At 41.7% G+C, this 18,036-nt stretch overlaps 2 protein-coding genes across 2 annotated transcripts; one reads left to right on the forward strand and one right to left on the reverse strand.

Moving 5' to 3' along the window:
* Positions 1–2,851: 2,851 nt before the first annotated feature.
* Positions 2,852–12,331, reverse strand: prss16 (serine protease 16; the record flags this gene model as incomplete). The annotated part of the gene is made up of 13 exons (XM_084558429.1): positions 2,852–3,382; positions 4,294–4,448; positions 5,088–5,267; positions 5,363–5,504; positions 5,734–5,898; positions 6,901–7,020; positions 7,110–7,157; positions 7,429–7,506; positions 8,645–8,768; positions 9,422–9,551; positions 10,475–10,574; positions 11,337–11,512; positions 12,271–12,331. 13 exons carry the CDS (start codon positions 12,329–12,331, stop codon positions 3,311–3,313), a joined length of 1,551 nt encoding a protein of 516 aa, XP_084414555.1. The 3' UTR covers positions 2,852–3,310.
* A 3,029-nt stretch (positions 12,332–15,360) lies between these two features.
* LOC311498703 (lysophosphatidic acid receptor 6-like) lies at positions 15,361–17,082 on the forward strand. The gene has a single exon (XM_084559407.1). The coding sequence runs from the start codon at positions 15,465–15,467 to the stop codon at positions 16,332–16,334; it is 870 nt and encodes a 289-aa protein (XP_084415533.1). The 5' UTR covers positions 15,361–15,464; the 3' UTR covers positions 16,335–17,082.
* Positions 17,083–18,036: the final 954 nt, after the last annotated feature.

The following is an 18,036-nucleotide window of genomic DNA, read 5'->3' on the forward strand; positions in this document are numbered from 1 at the left end:
TCTCCCTTCTGTTATTTTCTTCTTCTCCAGGCCTCCCCTCCTCCCCGGTCCCCTTCCCCCCCCCCTTATAGATGGAGATTAACTGGGGAGCGCAGCGCCATCCGTCCTCGTGACTGTTTGTTGTTAAGGAGATGGATGGAGGCTCCCTCTGCCAGCCCCACGCAGCCGCAATTACACCAGCCGCCATGATGGATGGAGGGGAGGGAAAGGGAGGGAGATGGAGAGAGGGAGATACAGAGGGGGGCATCTATCACGCCCCTTAATCTACCTGTCACTGCACAGGCTTGGATGTGGAGGGGGAGGAGGGTCTCCTTTACCCTGGCTGCTGGTCAAAGGTTTATTTCTTTTTTCTTCTTTAAGCTGAATTTGTTCCTTTGCTTTTTTTTCTCTCTTTTATTTATCTTTTACAAAATTAGGCCTGCAAGGACAAGACTTATTAAATGTCCTGATCTGTCAAATTGATTTCCCAGAGCTTATTGCATTCAGTTGTACACACTCTGCTGTATGTGTGTGTCTGAAGTGTGTGTGTGTGTGTGTGTGTGCATGTTTGGCAGACATCAACAGGTAATAAGATGCAGTTTCTGTTGCCCTTTAGAAGAAATGCACGATTTGCAGGAGGACACGTTTTTGCATAAACCCCGTTATGGCTTACACACACATAAACACACACACAAACTACAACTTACACAATAAACATGCACAAAAGTGAACAGCTCACACACACACACGCACCAAGTTGTTTATCAGGCCATCTGTAGTTATTGCCTCTGCACTCCACCCACACAAACTCTCGTCTGCAGCATCTTCATTCTCATACCTGTTGAAGGTATCAGAGCTGTGACCTATCATAGGGTAAATTTGCATACATCACCTGCAATGCCTCTTCATTTCCCCCCCACAATGCCACGGAAATGTTATGAAAAGTAATCTGAGGCCTCCTACCCTCTGCCGCTCCTCCTCCACCACCTGCACCACCTCCACCTCCTCATCTGTCCAGAGGAGTGAGAGATGGGACGGAGGGATTAATACTCTTCCGCCCAAGCCAACCCTGGGAATGATAGATGGACAGATGCAGGAAGGGAGTGGAGGAGGAGAGAGAGATTAAAGGAGAGAACTCTGAGGGTTCATAAATCCAAAGGGGGAGACCTGGTCCACATCACACACTAATAAGATCTGCAAGAAATCTATGATGAGGGTGAGAGAGACAGAGGTGGAGTGAGGAGGAGGGAGAGAGATGGGAGCGGTGTAATAGCATTAGATGTAATCTAATCATGGCAATAAGATGTGAATGGATGAGTGTGAGCATGGTGATTATGCAGAAGAGGGATGGTAGCGTGTTGATGAAGCTCTGAGGTGTGAGGACAGGCCTCGTTATTGGACAACAGATCAGCAGCGTTATAATCCTCAGTGGAGAACTTTCTGCAGCACAGGCTCCATAAAGACACTCTGTTCACTGCACTTTTTGTCAGATTTTTTCACTCTAACTACCACCAAACGAAAGCAACAGTATCAGAGTGGGTGCTGCGGGGCTGCAAAATGCCTCAGTTCGATGTAAAATGTAAATCAGGGACAAAGTGTGTTGAATGAAATGAATTATTCTGTCTGTATTGCTGAGGCGTGTATGGGTGCGGCAGCCATCACCGTGTTAAGAATCAACTGTAAGTGCATTAAGTGCAGTTGTGCAGCCGTGACCTGACTTGGATCAGATAGAGTGCTCCTTCACCTCCCTCCTCTTCTCCACGACCCCACCGCCACCCCTCCCCCTTTACTCCCCAACCTCTCCAACCTCCCCTCCATCCACCAGGCCACATTTTTCATGGCCCAGCTGTCGCAGGGCCGTGATTGGTTGGCTCTGCAGACAGATAGCCGATAGGCTCTGATTAATAGTTGAGGCCCAAGAACTTCCTCATTGATCAACGGGACAGGCTGCAGGAGGAGGGGGAGGGGGAGGAGGAGGAGGGGAAGTAGGAGGCTTGGGGGGCAGAGAAAAAGCATGCCCTGTCGCTCTGCAAGTGCTGGCTGATAATCCAGATAGTGGCTCTTGGAGTTTGTGGAAGTGTGTGTGTCTATTTGTGGGTGTGTGCTTATTTACAATAGTAAAGAGATGAAGGTTGATAGCAACAGGGTGAAATGGAAGGACTGTGGTGAAAAAGTGCTTCAGGTTCTTTCCATCTGCCCTGCTCTCCCTCTGTGCTGAGGTGATAGCATCAGTGAGTTTCCCATGAATAAGAAAGCAAGGATATTATCAATGAAAACACACACACACAGCCTATTTGGGCGGTCTGAGAGGCCTTTATGCATGTGTGTGGTTGTGGACTCAAATCAATGACACCTTAAGGCATATAATAAAAGGAAAGTTAATGAAAGCCATTAATATCTAGAAGAATAATTTGACATAATTCAGCATAACTTGTTTGTAATGTTTGGTTGATTCAAAAGTGCTTTAAATGAATTTCTGAATTTCATACCGTATTTGTTACAGTATCTGTGTTGTGGGTATGCATGTGTGTGTGTGTGTTTGTGTGTGTGTCCCCTCCTGCTGCTCTGTCCAGCCTCTAGTTGATTGATGATCTCCACTCCCACGGGGTCAGCAGGGTCATGACCTCCCACTTTTGACCCCCTGCTGAGCGGTTCTCACACACACACACACGCACACGCGCGCACACACACACACACACGGAAACAGATGGTCCTGGGACAACTGGTGCTTCCTCACCTTCCTCTTACCAACACTTTTCATCTCTTCATGATTTCTCTCACTGTTAAAAATACACAACACATCACACGTACAGGTTCACTGTGACATCACACACTGGTTCATCTGTGATGGATGTGCACTGCCTCAAGACATGGGATTCCCACCTATGCAGCAATACCACACCCTAGTGACACTACAAGGTTATGACTACTGATGCATATTGTAAAAACAAACCCCAGCCAAAACATTTTATTTTGCCAGAACTAGAAAAAGTTATTAAGTGGGAAACAGACATCATATCATTGCAAGTATATAAAATGAAATCAGTAGATAAAAATCTCCACAAAAGTTTGTAATTCAACCAGAAAATTGAGTATATAGTCCAAAATAAAAATAGCAAGGAGCATAAATAAAGACATACACAAAGAACTATACAAACACTGAGATCAACTGCAGTGCTATGAGGCTGTTATAGACAGAGAGTGAAAGAGGCAAAGACCAAGGGAGAGGAAATGGAGGATGGAGCAGAGCAGGAAGACCAGATTATTAACTATTTCTTATCAGTTTCAGGGGACGGTGATAAGACCTGAACTAGGTTATAATGTGATCTGATCAGGCTGTTCTTTTCTCCATCGACTCCTGGGCAGCTGTCTTCAGCCAGCCGGCCACGTGCTTCTCAATCTCCTGAGAGGTGGAGAAATACACTTTAGCTTTCTTTTTATGCCGCAATATCCAAGCAAAACCACATTTACAAAACATGATTTCTGCATTTATATTGTTACTCATATGTAGGTTTAAGGTCATATTTTGATGTGGGATGACTGAAGAGTGTGATTTATAGTGTTTCTGTAAGTGAGTAATGACTTTAAGGTGGAATTTCGAAAAGAATGATGTATATTACAACTAATGATTATGTGATATTTTGGAATCACCTTAGATTAAATAATATGTTCACATATTCCAAGAGAATCTTAATACAAGGCTCACATGTACACATGGATTATTAGTAACTGTACTCTAGAGCATACACAACTACACAACACAATAAGAACATCTTGACTTTTGCTTTAATGTGCGTTAATTTCATGCATAAATGCACACAGGTCGTTTGTGTGACTTACATTAATATAAGGTATCCTGATAAGGGTCCAGATGTATGTATGTGTGTGTGTGTGTGTGCAAGGTAGTGATTGTTCATGATACTCTAAAAGTGGCAATATATCATCTTCCACAAGGTAAACAGTAGAAACACGGTACAGTGTTTGTGTTACAAAGTGAATCACTGGCAGCGTGTGCTTGCATGTGTACGTTAGTGTAACACTTTAAATCGTTGTGCTGGAGCCCTCCATGTTGACATCCTAGCAGTTGACGCAGTGGCTCAAATCATACAAATAAGGAGAAGGTTTTCTTTTTATAAAGCTGAGTTCAGTGATAAATAAAGTGGTGTTGTTGTTTTATTTGTAAAACTGAAAAGCTTAATTGACTTTTTCAGTGCCGTTTGTTAACGTGGTTGAGTAACGAGGGACGAAAAATCGCTCCAGTAAGAGGAATGTTCTTGATTTGATAATCTACACGTTTATTATGCTGCACAGTACCTGTCTGGCTTTCCTGAGCGAGTGGCGGTCGGTGACTCTTCCACTTGCCATATCAGCACAATGAGCAGTGTCCTTGATGAAAACTGTCTGAGCCTCTTCTCCATCCGCAGTCGTACCCTGGACCACTGACAGCTCCTTCCATGGATCAATTCCACCTGTAGCAATGATAATACAGATTTGTAATTAGCATGTAGTCCTGCACCACTGGTTTATTATATAAAATCAAGGAACAAGAGGTAGTTTTCAAGTCAAAGTCTGCTTTATTGTCAATTCTGTGCAGTACATACAGAGGAAGAAGGCCCACAACACAACAAGTTAAGCACTATATCATTCATTTATTCATCTTCTGTAACCGGTTGTTCCTGTGAAGGGTCACAGGGGGTGCTGGAGCCTATCCCAGCTGTCATCAGGCGAAAGGCGGGGTCGCCAGTCCATCGCAGGGCTAACACAGAGACACAGACAACCATTCACACTCACATGCACACCTACGGCCAATTTAGAATCACCAATTAACCTAATGAGCATGTCTTTGGACAGTGAGAGGAAACTGGAGTACCCAGAGAGAACCCACACAGACACAGGGAGAACATGCAAACTCTACACAGAAAGGCCCAGTCGGCCCATGGATTTGAACCCGGGACCTTCTTGCTGTGAGGCATCAGTGCTAACCACCTTGCCACTGCTGCCCATTAAGCACTATATCAGTAAATATAAATATAAAAACTTTAAAACACCTTAGAATGAGTAATGTGGTGTCATATTGCTAATTTTGTTTCTAGAAAACCCAGTCTCACCATTGACATAGAGGACCCTGAGGGTGGATGGGTTGCCTCCTCCATAGTAAGTATTTGTGAAGGCGATGCGTGCAGACACAGAATGCCGGGAAATACCAAACAGCATGGCACAGAGCTCAGTCTCAGCCTGCAGAGTCAGCATCCCCGAGAATGGACAAGTGGCATCCTCACAAGTCTGGTCTACACACACACAGAGAGACAAAGAGCCATAAACAGTGATGTTGACTATGTATACATTGTTTGTGTTGCTGTGCGTGTGTGCAGATGTGCTGTACAGAAGCCGAACTCAGTGCAGGTCTGGTACGTCCACTGTCTCTCTGCTCTCCGGCCAGAGTGGAGAGAGGTGTCCATCAGCTCCTTTATTGTTTTCTCATGGGAGACGTCCAGACATGGCTCATTACTGGTGGAGCGGTAGATCTGCAGAGTGCACGAACAAAGACAAGCATTGAGGGGAAAAAAAACACTTAAAACATAGAAAACATTCCTTGAGTGCTTGCTGCATAGAAAAATAAATCTTAACAGAGAATTAACACCATAACACGGGAAGGACAACAAGTTGTTCTCTCATGAGGGAGTCACAAAAAATGGTTCAGCAGTGACATCTAGTGGTAATACAGGAATACATGAACAGGAGGCCTCTCCATACCTGGGAGACCTTCACAAGGCGTCTGTAAGCTACCAACTCTTCCTCAAACTGCTCACTCGTATTGGTCATAACACCGCACAGCTCTTCAATAGACATGAGCACCCCTTCTTCGTTGTACTGCACTGTTCCCATGAAAATGTCGGCCAGGTTTTGCATCAGCTCCGTCTGAAGTGAGCAAGCGAGATAAAAGTTATGTTCCACTCGTGAAAGAAGAAATCATGATATTTACATGTTAACCCTGAATGCCACATGTATGAGATATATTTAGCAAGTGGGCAGAGCTGAAATTAATAGATAAATCGTCAGTGGGATATACAATAAACTGTTCAAATTGCTGTTCAAATTGCTAAGTCAGCAGTGGATGTACAGTTGTTCACTGAAATGAATAGGTGAACAGTTAGCTTAAAAAAAAAAACAGTTCAAATGTATGGAGATGCAGTAAAGGGTTAGCTAAAGTAAGCTGTTGACATGAATGGAAAATGGATGAGACCGCTAGCTCTTATTGAACATAGAGTTCAGCAATTTAGCGACCGTATAGATAAATTTAAACAAAAATAAAAATGACTGGTTTAAATAGTTTAAAGTTAAACGTAAGGGATGCATGTTTAAACAAGCTAAATAAAGTAGGAAGACTAGTTAAATAAAGAACAGGCTAATAGACTTCTTAGCTTATTCTACTGGTGCATAGAAATAGGAAAGTGAGCTAAACACTGCTACGGTGTGTCAACTGTGTGAAAAATTATGTGATACCTACTGTAAATACTGTTGATAGTGTAAAATAACAGCCAGTCTAGTTTTAAAATCTGAATAGACATACAATGGTTGTTGATGAAAACCCAGAGGCTTCTTGACCTTGGGTGTAAAAGTAGGCCTATGTCAGAAAAAGGGTCATGAAGAAGGGATTTAGAGCACAAGTGTGCCAAGTCCATGTAAAGAATCCTTTCACTATCCAACAATGTAGTCTGAAGCCCTGTTTAGTGGTTGTATGCTGAGCAATCAATTGTGAGGAGTTCAGTACACCAGGATGTGGTTAAAGGTACTTAAAATAATGTACCTCCTGTCACGGGTGGTAGGTTAGCAGTTAGAAGTAGTAGGTTACAGGTCGTACACTTACCCTTTGATCACACCAACCACTTTGAATTCTATTACAATTTCAGCTACCATCACCTGATCAGCAGGATCCTTGGGGATCTGACAACATCCAAAGTCCATGGCCACCTGGCTGATATTTCCACTCATCAGTGCAGCTTCCACAGCAACAAAAGCTTCCTGCACTTTAGCCAGGCACTGTGAAGAGAGGATGAGTCTGGTTTTAACACAAAAAGTAACAGATAAGAACTTAATGGCTATCATATGACAGGTGGCAGCTTTCACACCTTCTCAGAGCCACCAACTGCCATGTTCTTCAGACTCAAGCCAACAATCTGAAACAGAGCAGACAGCAGATGTGTGAGAGGGATGGAAACTTGGATCACTAAACTGGTACAGTTCGGCATACAGGGCTGTAGGTGGAGAAGACATTGTAATAGGAATGTAAGAATTATTTCTCAAAACTGGATTGCATTTAGGCAGAACAATTTGATATTTGAAACAAATATGATAACAAAATTATGAGATCTATAATATCTTTTTACCAACTTGATGGTGCTGAGTAAGCTTTTAGACTATACTATTTATGGATGAGTGTCAGTTTACATTATTGTAGGCAGAGAAGTCCAGCGTTGCCTTGACCGGAGCAGAGGAGGCCACGGCTCCATACACCAGACTGGGAAACTGCAGCGGAGCCAAGAAGAATGGAAACAGAAGAGAGACAAGAGCTAAAAATTGGAATAATCTTTTCTTGCCTGTGTGACATGCAGAAAAGAAAATGGATCAAGTGAATTTCAAAAACCAATATATTAGTATAAGTCCATTTTTAAATGAGAAGAGTAGTAGTTTACTGTCAGCCAATCCCATCTGAGGAAGGAGACCTACAAATTAAATTCCCTCTAACTACCACTGTCCAAAACAAATACTTGAGCCACATTGTCAGAGGTGCAGCTTGTCAACAGGAAAGGCAGGCAACTGTTTGGGGACCCAGGTCAGTAGGAGGCCCAGAGCGGCGACAAACTTTAAACTACAACAGTGTGCTAAGTTTTCAGTTATTGTCATAGAGACTCTCACGTGACACAACTCTGAACACTCAGTCCTCTGCGCTCTGCAACACTCAGTCTGCAACACTCATGCTGCAGGTCTACTCTGAATACGATGGAGAAACATTTGAATAAAATAACTAGCATCACATTATTTCACGTGTTCTTTCTTTGATGGTTAACATTATGAACTTTGCTAGCAGAATAGTGTGTCTAGCTCTGTTGCCTGTGACCAGGTGTGGTGTGGATATTGCCTGCCTACTTATTGTATGAAAATGAAACTGCTTTCTAGACGCTCAAAAGTCGCCTAGCAGCAGCGTTCTCAAGGCTCTTGTTACCACTCGAATGCCAAACACTCACGGTCACATGTTTGAAGGCAGTATGGAGTAGGAATTATTAAGCAGTTCTTGCACATTTTGTCTCATATGTTGGAAATCTTTAAACTATTACACTTCAGCATCCATAGATCTGAGCCAGACATTGTGTTGTTCATTGCTACTGGAACATGTGTAAGCCATCATAGCAGGGGAGGAATTCATAGGCTCATCTTCTTTTCCACCTTTCTCCAGAGACACATGAACTCACTTCATATAAGTTATGACACATACATATATATATACATATATGTATGTGTCAATATTTTGTATTTAATTATAAAAGTAAATAAATTCCCAAAGAACTATTTTTGCCTACAGAATTAATATTCCAAGTTCGTGATGTGCCACGTTTGTAAGCAAAGAGTTTTAAGCCTTAAGCAGCTTTGAATGCTCGTTTTGCACCTTTCCTCTGAACCAGGCAGACAGAGCTCCAGAGTACGAGCCGCCAAAGCTGATCCAGGTGTTCCTGCGGCTCAGATTGAAGCTTTGGCTGATGTACTGGTGGAACAAAGCCAAGTCAGCAAGCCTGAACCAAAGGGAACAAAATACAAACGTTCAGCTGATGTGAACTTACGGATACAATAGAAGACATATAGACAAATGTAAATGGAGAGATCAAAAGGCAGAAGGAAAGGCATGCAGAAACACTCTAGTTGTCTCACATCTGCCTTCATACACAGAAAACAACTTAGGAAAGGATTAAGGAGACAGGAAGAGACAGATTCAAATGTTCAACAGGGTTGATTCTGTTCTCATCCTCCAAAAATGTCCTTATTCTTGAATGACAGTCCTGGAAAATGGAAAATTGTCAAGGGAAAAACATTGTGTCCTTTACCATGATGTGTGCTAAGACCTAAATCTGATTGGCTAGTAGGTGTCCACGGTGTACACCATATTGGAAAACTTCTGATGCAAGTGTTTGATCAGTGTTTCCTCTACATGCTTAGGACTTGTTGTCACTGGTGTGATGCAGTGAAAGGCAAACTAAACACTCAGCTATTAACACACACACATACAATGATATATAAATGAATAGAAAGAAAAGGGAAAACTGAATGAACATAAATAAATAAAAAAAGACGGATGCACATATATATGCAATAAGGTAGATGACGTGAGGAGAAAACAGGGTGAAGACACATTTGCACATGTATATACACACACACAACCAATACTAACGCCTGCTGACTGCTCAGATCGGCCAGGTTCTCTGTTTTGAGGCCATCAGGATTGACACTGTCACCATAGAAACGATGCTCCACAGCCAGCAGCAGAGCCCCATGCTCTTTAGCCATGTCGACATGGTGACCTGGGAAAATATGTTTAAAGCCGATAACATTCAGGGTTGAGCAACGTTTCATTTTATTTTATTTTATTTTTAACAAGACGTGCTGCAGCAGAGAGGATTAAAAGTGAACGGAACTTTGAAAGAAGTTAAATGTGTGATGAGGTGAGGAGCAACAACACTATCAGTCAGCTTCCCACACTGACACTTCGGAAGGCAGTCTAAAAGGTTTCTGGCTGAGGCCATGAAGTTTTGTGAAGCAACATTACTAGCAAGAAAAAAAAGTCTTCCGGCAAATTAAAGTGAAGTCAGTCCATATTGGGCGATGGTTTAAATCTGCTAACAGGTACGCTACTATTGAAACACTGCACCTGTACAATTACACATACAGGGAATAATGTTGTTTAATTTTTATTAAACTCGAGAACCAAGCTTGAATTTCAATTGATGGGACTGATTATGCAGATTTTTTTTTTTTTATTGATTAATCAGTTTACAATTTGGTCTATGAAATATAGTAAAATAGTTCATAAAAAAGCCATCACAGTTTCCCATAATCCAATGTGTTTTTTTCAGATGCCTTGCTTTCTCTTGCCAATAGTCCAAAATACTAAAGATTACGTAACGCAGACAAAACCCAGAAGCTGCATCTGTTACATTTCTGGAAGACTGCATTCAAAAATGATTGTTTTTCAAGCGGCCCAGAAGTCCTTCCCCTCTAACGTACTTACATACTTGTGAGGGTGATTGTGATCAATAGTTTAGAGCAGAAGAAGATAAAAGTGTGCTTGCAGCCAACTCTCATCTTACAATGATGCTTCGATCATTACATTTGCACTTTTGTGTGTGCAAAATTCAGAGCATGTGTTGTGCGGTTTCATCTGCCTGTCTGCTCTTTAAAGGTGCAGGTGTAGACACGTACAGACATGTGCTGTGTCCCACGTTACCTGCCAGGACATCAAACTCAAAGATGGGCCCTTCTCCTCCAATGAAGAGAAACACTGGACCATCAGGACGCTGCCAGTGGGCCTCGTTCACAAAGAACCTCTGAAAGACAGACAGAGAGTGAGATTTAGGAAAATACTACAAAAAAGAAAAAAAAACAAGAAAGAAAGAAGTGCTTTATTCATTCAAGGCCTTGGTGCCAGTCAATAGCCCTTTACTTAACGCAGCAAAGGACAAAATGCACAATGGCAGCCTCAAATGCCGGGAACAGCTAAATGAAGACGGACATTTCAATCCATGTTGCCAAGAAACAGAATTCTGTAACTGCCTTGAGGATGTGTAGTGGTTAAAAGGTTGAACCAGTCTAGATTTCTCTGGACAGAGAGCTCACTCGTCGCTGTGTGGTATACTGTGGTATAGAGTTCAGCTTTGAACTGTAGAACAAACTGAATGCAGCAGAGGTCAGTGGGACAGCAGGATTGCTTTGCCGCAGCCTATTTTGTCATTTATGCTGACAAGGCAGCTGTTTATCAGCTTTACTTCATTCAGAAATCCTCACAAGTAACTCACAATGGCATTTTATTTGATGCTTTAAACAAAATGCCCTTCCTGCAGGTTATATGATCTGAGAGCAAAAAGTTTTGTTTTATCATCAGTTTAAGTTTTAAAAATCAAATATCAATGAATTATGTATTGAGCTACATGAGGTATCATAAGCAGATCAGAAGAATAAAGGAATGGATACCAGTAAGCAGCTAACAAAGGGCAACATCTCAAACATCAAGCCTTTTCCATTAAATGATCTGCTCCATGCTTTTCACAACATAACATAAACATAGAAAGCACTGTTTAATATTTCTCAACCTGAGGGAAAGTAGCAGCGTCCTGTCGGTTGAAGTGGTCCAGCGGCTGGTGAATCCAGGCCTCCTTCACGTGTTTGAGAGGCTGATGACCACTGGCTGCGAGCGTCAGGAGAAGCTGCTTGTTTTTCTGCAGCTGGAGGTCACGCACGCGCTCCTTGATCGTCCTCAAAATCCGTCCTGCCACCAAAAAAAGAAACAAACAAAGAAGCAGGGAAAACAGAGAAGGACAACTGTGACTGTGTGAAAAATAAAACAGTAGATTAGAAGCCTGTGAGAGAAACCGAAAGTTTGTGCAACTCAAAAGTTGTGGCTGTATTTGGGGTGAACACCAGATTCAGACTTTCATGTTGACTATATGAGCGGCGCATACAGGTGAATCACATTTGCTAACATTGCACCAAGGCTTTGATTTGACTGGCTGACCAAAAAACTTAAATATCTTCCTCTAAAATGTATCATCTATTTTAGAAACAGTCAACATCTGACAATAGTTTCCCAAGAGACTTGTTGTCATCACCAGAATAATTTATTTTTTCGTTCTTGTTAAACTCTGACAGCTGCAAAGAAAACTAGAGTATGCAGTCCATATATAGGATCTTATCAAACCTGGGATCACAAGAATCTTTCAATTTGTGCCTGACATCAAACTGATAAATTAGCCCCGAATTTATGAATGTCAAAAGTCAATAAAGTCTCATGTGTTTTGTCACATTAGACAAAGAAGTGTACACAACTACTTTTGTACATCAACTAAACTAACTAAAACTAACTACTACTACTACTAACTAAAAATGTTAGTGCGTCCTGTTATAGTAATTCTTAATTTTGAATCTAAGTAAATCATCAAATCACTAATTTTAGAACAATGTATAAGATCAAACTAGATCTAGGTTTAAAATCAACTATTACATTTAGTGGAGCATCCTTCAACTCACCAGGATCAACAAAGCTGAAGAGAAGCAGAGAGATGAGACAGCGGGCAGGAGAGAAAAACATCTTAACCACCAAATAAGAAGCTTTAAAGTAAACTTAATGCATGTCCACCCTGTGGATCTCAAGAAGATCTTGTCTCTACAGCTCCCTATATAGTCCCTGAAAGGGGCTGCACCGTACTGCATGGAGTCTGTGATATGTGCTGGTCATTGTTATGATCTACACATGAGAGGAGAGTGGGGCTGTGTGTGTGTGTGTGTGTGTGTGTGTGTGTGTGTGTGTGTGTGTGTGTGTGTGTGTGTGTGTGTGTGTGTGAGCGGCCCTTTTGTCATTTCCAGAGGTTAAACCCTGTTAAGATTTGCTTTTAGTGTAAAGATTACGATTAGATTATGGTTATCATAAGGGTAAGGAAATGCATTATGCCAATGGAAGGTGCTCATAAAGTGTTTGTGTGCATGTGTGTGCGAGAGAGAAAGAGAGAGATAGTGTGTGTCATTTCTATATATAAACTGCTCAGCAAAATAGAGCATCAGCTTGGTGATGTAAGGAGATCTCTCTGCTTTGTAATGGCTTTTTTGTAATGGTTGAGTTACAGCAGCAGTTTTTGACTTTTTCCTCTTCCTGTTCTGCATCAGTATGTACAGCAGTGCAAGGATCCCATAACCACACATATACAGTGTACACACACATGGACAGATACACTGAGATACAGACATAATTCATTTGATCTTTCAAGCACAAGGCCATAGATTGTTATAACATAAGGGACATAGTACATGTAAAAGTGTTCATTCCTGTTTACATCTGCGTAACTTCAAGTATTAAAATTACAGATGGTTACTTACTTCTGTCCTACGCTGTGGTGTGTTGGGGTGGGAGCACCTCAAAAGCAGACCTCTCCAGGTTGGAGAAGCTGATCAGGCGGGCTGGCTCAGTGGTTGGCACGAAGCTGGACCCTCTGGCAAACGTAGCAGAGAGAAGGACACTGAAAAAAATAAAAGGTATCCTGGACAATGCCAGCCACCCTCTGCACACGACCATTAGGAGCCAGAGAAGCACCTTCAGTGAGAGGCTTCTTCTCCCAAAGTGCAGGACAAATAGGCTGAGGAACTCCTTTGTCCCCCGTGCCATCAAACTGTTTAACCACCATTCACTTGGAGGGAGGAGGACAAAAAGGAAAGGGACTGAAAGATGGGGGGGGGGATTTCCTGATTCTCTGACTCTCTGACAATATATAATCTGCAATAATAGAGTGCAATAATAATGTGCAGTCGGTATTTTTCTCTCTAAGAATCTATCAATCTAACTATCTATCTATCTATCTATCTATCTATCTATCTATCTATCTATCTATCTATCTATCTATCTATCTATCTATCTGCTCACTAGGAGACATGAACCAGTGGGCAGTTTAGATTAACTACACGCGCATTGCAACGGAGCATAGTGAATGTAAGACGCCGCATATTTTCTAAATTGGAACAATGTAGTGCGATGCAAATTTGTCCAAGAAAGCACAAACTGTGACATTAATGAATGAGTGGGACAGGGGTTAACTTGAAAAAAGTAAAAAAAAAATTATGACATGTTACTTCAAGAAGGAGCGAGACAGGAAGAAAAACTGTTCATTCAGTGACCGAGAACACAAGGAAACAACAAGCTCCACTCAGCAGGGAGTGGGGCATGACCACACTGGAGAGAAGACTTCTCCGGGCCAACAGGTGGACCCTGAGGTGGGGCTGGGACTTTTCAAATATTGACAGCAGCAGCAGAAGCAGCGAGCAGCAGTATAGCTTGCAGGCATGCAGCGAGTGGATAATCAGAGCAGGGGTGGGTTGAATATGTGTTGCAGTGCGACAAATATGTCATGTGAGCATAGCAGCGGACTGGATTTGGGTCTAGTTTGCAGGTTTTGTTTTAGATATTCAAGGGGAACATTTTTGTTTGTCTTGCAGTATCTACGTATGTTGCGAAAGCTGGATTAGAAATTATAGGACGATCCTCTGACATATAGTACTCAGCAATACATTTTACACAAAATCACAGGCCAACAAAGCCTTCTCTGCTGGCCTAAACATTATCAAAACCATTGACTTATATACTTAAATATTTTAATATTTCCCCTTTAAACGTATTAAATTATTCCCAATAGCCTATTCTTTTAATTTTATGGCCTGTCTGTCTTTCAGCTGTGGTGATTCCTGCAGTGCAACTTTGCATTAGAGCCTTTGTCCAATCATATTTCAGCCATCATGTGTTGCCGGAATCAAAGAAATCTGCCTGGGCCTTCACAATTAAAACTGCAGGTGGCTGAAGCTTGAAATACACTGTCTGGCCAAAAAAAAGTCGCCACCTGGATTTAACTAAGCAAATAGGTACGAGCCTCCTATTGGATAATTACTGCATGGGTGATTATCTTTCAGCTGTCAACAAGTTATTTAACCGCAACTGAGGCAATGAGTAGCTTCTCATTTCTTAAACAACCATGTCGAAAGACATATCCTGTGATTGTGGGAAAGATGTTAGTCTGTTTGAGAAGCGTCAAATCATTGGCATGCATTTTCACACATGGATTGGCCACCACAGAGTCCAGACCTTAACCCCATTGAGAATCTTTGGGATGTGCTGGAGAAGGCTTTGTGCAGTGGTCAGATTCTCCCATCATCAATACAAGATCTTGGTGAAAAATGAATGCAACACTGGATGGAAATAAATCTTGTGACATTGCAGAAGCTTGTCGAAACAATGCCACAGAGAATGCATGCTGCAATCAAAACTAAAGGCTAATGGCAAGAAAAATCTCTTTTAACAGGAAGACAGTTTGAGCAGAGACAGATCTGCTCAGGGGAAACAGAAAAAGAGATAGGAGGGAGATAAGCATGAGAAACAAGCAGATAAACACATTCATACATCTTCCCTTTAATTAATACAGAAACAAATGTAAAGCATATTACCTGCTTTACAACTGATGTAATGATACAAATGTATCATTGTTATTGATAAACCACCAGATTTAAACGGTCAAGTACATATAGTCAATATAACTTGTATTGTTAAAATGAGTTGAAGCATGCAGGTGGGGCTGGCTTTGTTGTAACCATGACAGGGCTTCACGTGACTGTTATCACGGTGCATGAGTTGGGTTTCTTGAGTTTCCTGTATCATAAGAGCTTCTGAGAAGCATTTATTTTCTTAAATGGCGAATACAAACAGCACCATCAAAGGAGGACCTGAACCGGGTTACGCTGTGTCCTATGGCTGCATCTTGGCACTTGGTCTGCCTCTCAATGCGCTGTCATTGTGGATTCTGGTTCACCGACACAGCCTCAAATCGCCGAGTACCGTCTTCATGCTCAACCTGGCGATCTCAGACCTGCTGTTAGTAATCCCCCTACCGTTGAGGATCTACTTTTACTCAACAGGCACCTGGCCTTTTGGCAGAATTGCATGCCTCATCACCCAAATGCTCTTTCGCAACAACATCCGCATCAGCTGCATGATCATCACCTTCATCAGCGTGGACCGGCTGCTGGCTATAGTTTATCCTCTGAGGTCACGCCATCTTCGAACCTCATCGAATGCCTGGAAAGCTGCTGCAATTGTTTGGCTGTTTGTGGTGCTGATGAATATCCCAGAGATTATCATGGCTCATGGCTCTGGAGATTCATCCAACAATAACACACCTACTTGTTTTAAATTTCTTGACAAGAGTCCAGGTAGGTCTGGCATGGCTTATCTGCAGCTAATTGTAGTATCTGCCTTGCTGGCAGTCAACATTGTGTGCACCTCCATGGTGTCGTGGACTCTATGCAATCACCTCAGTGACGCTGCGAGGGTTCAGAACAAGGTGAATGTAATGCTGATTTTTGCCATGAACTTAGTTATGTTCACTATATGTATAATGCCTGCCTCACTTGGTGTTACAGTAAGCTACAGTGAACAGGTTATCCAGCCCATGATATGTTTGGCCTCTGTGAACTGCTGTCTGGATCCTCTATTGTATTATTTTTCTTTTGATGCTTTCTGGAAGAAAAAAGAGAACAAAACAGAGGATATAGCTCTGTGAAGAGAACTCTGGATAAGGGACACGCTATTCTCAATGCAGTGGTGTCAGATTTCCAATGTAACATTGTGGTTTTTTACTTTAGCAGCAGTCTGTTTGGGCGTAAGATGCTATTTTGGATCCAAGAGTGACCGTCTTGTCAGTAAAATGTTTATAAAATGCTTCCTTGCTGAAACTGCTAGATAGGATGGATAGAAATGTACATTGAAGGTGATGCTACTGGCAGAAGATTTGTAAAGAAGTTAGCACACAAGGCTAGCACGATGTGAATTTTGAGCTGAATACTGATGGATGAAAGCTGATGCACTCAGACAGATTTATGTGTTTACATTCATAATGTTTGACATACATTTAGCTTATAGTCATGCATTCAAAACAGGTTGGCTTTTTGGTTAGAAAAAAATACCTCATTCAATTGTCTACTTTTGTGAGATCATGTTTCGATTGCTTCACACAATTCCATGGCTTGTCTCTCTTATGCGTTGTGTACATTATGAATAAATCATTTTATTCAGGCTTTTGTCATGTTTGTGACTTATTCTGCATAGCTAAGCCAACAGCTCAAGTCCTAAGCCCTATCAGATGGAAGGGCGTCAGTGTAAGCCTGCAGCAGACTGTGAGGATCTAGATTGCCTCGTCTGCAGATTTTAAATGATCCAAAAGCGTTTGCTGCAAATGCAGCTAGGCAGTGAGGATTGGCAGAACGTCCTGTACTGGACTTCATCTTTGATCATCTTAACTTACAGTACTACTATTCAAACTACAGTTCAAATGCAGCCACAGACGGACACACTTTTACTATCTATTCACATTCAGCTACAGACAAAGAGAGCAAACACTGTATAGATAACAGTCATGCTTCTGATAGTAAGAGTGGGTGTGATGCAAGATAAAGATGATGGCATTAAAAAACAAATTCAAATAACTTCATTGCATAATAATGAATAATCAGAAAGAGTTGCAAAACCACAAAAGATGCAATTTTGAAACTGTTGGTGCCAAACTGAAATCATCTTCAGTTAGAGAGAGATAATAGAACAATACTGAACACTCGAGAGAAGCCGAAGATACAGCGCATCCGGAAAGTAGTCACAGCACTTCTGTAACCGCTTGTCCTGTGAAGGGTTATTCCAAAATGGATTAAATCCATTTTTTTCCTTATCCATTATTTAGGTACCATTTCAGAGGTTCAAATATCCATATGTTACAGTGACTGACTTTAAAATAGCAGACAGAAACGAATTGTTTCACTTAAATAATGCCTTCAAACACAAACAACAGAATTCAAGGCAAATCCTCCAAGGCAAACTTCAGTGATAACACTGAAGGTATCCATGTAATGCATTGTATTGCCATATGTCAAAAATTACTTTATCTGAATTTTACTAAAAGGCAGTAAAAATGGGTCTTTTACTACAAATACACTGCCTGGCCAAAAAAAAGTCACACACTCTAATATTTTGCCTTTGGCTTTGATTACAACACGCGTTTGCTATGGCATGGTTTCAATAAGCTTCTGCAATGTCACAAGATTTATTTCCATCCAGTGTTGCATTCATTTTTCACCAAGATCTTGTATTGATGATGGAGAGTCTGACCACTGCACAAAGCCTCCTCCAGCACATCCCAAAGATTCTCAATGGGGTTAAGGTCTGGACTCTGTGGTGGCCAATCCATGTGTGAAAATGATGTCTCATGCTCCCTG

The sequence above is a fragment of the Chelon labrosus genome (genome assembly GCF_963514085.1).
Source record: "Chelon labrosus genome assembly, chromosome: 13".
Classification (NCBI taxonomy): domain Eukaryota; kingdom Metazoa; phylum Chordata; class Actinopteri; order Mugiliformes; family Mugilidae; genus Chelon; species Chelon labrosus.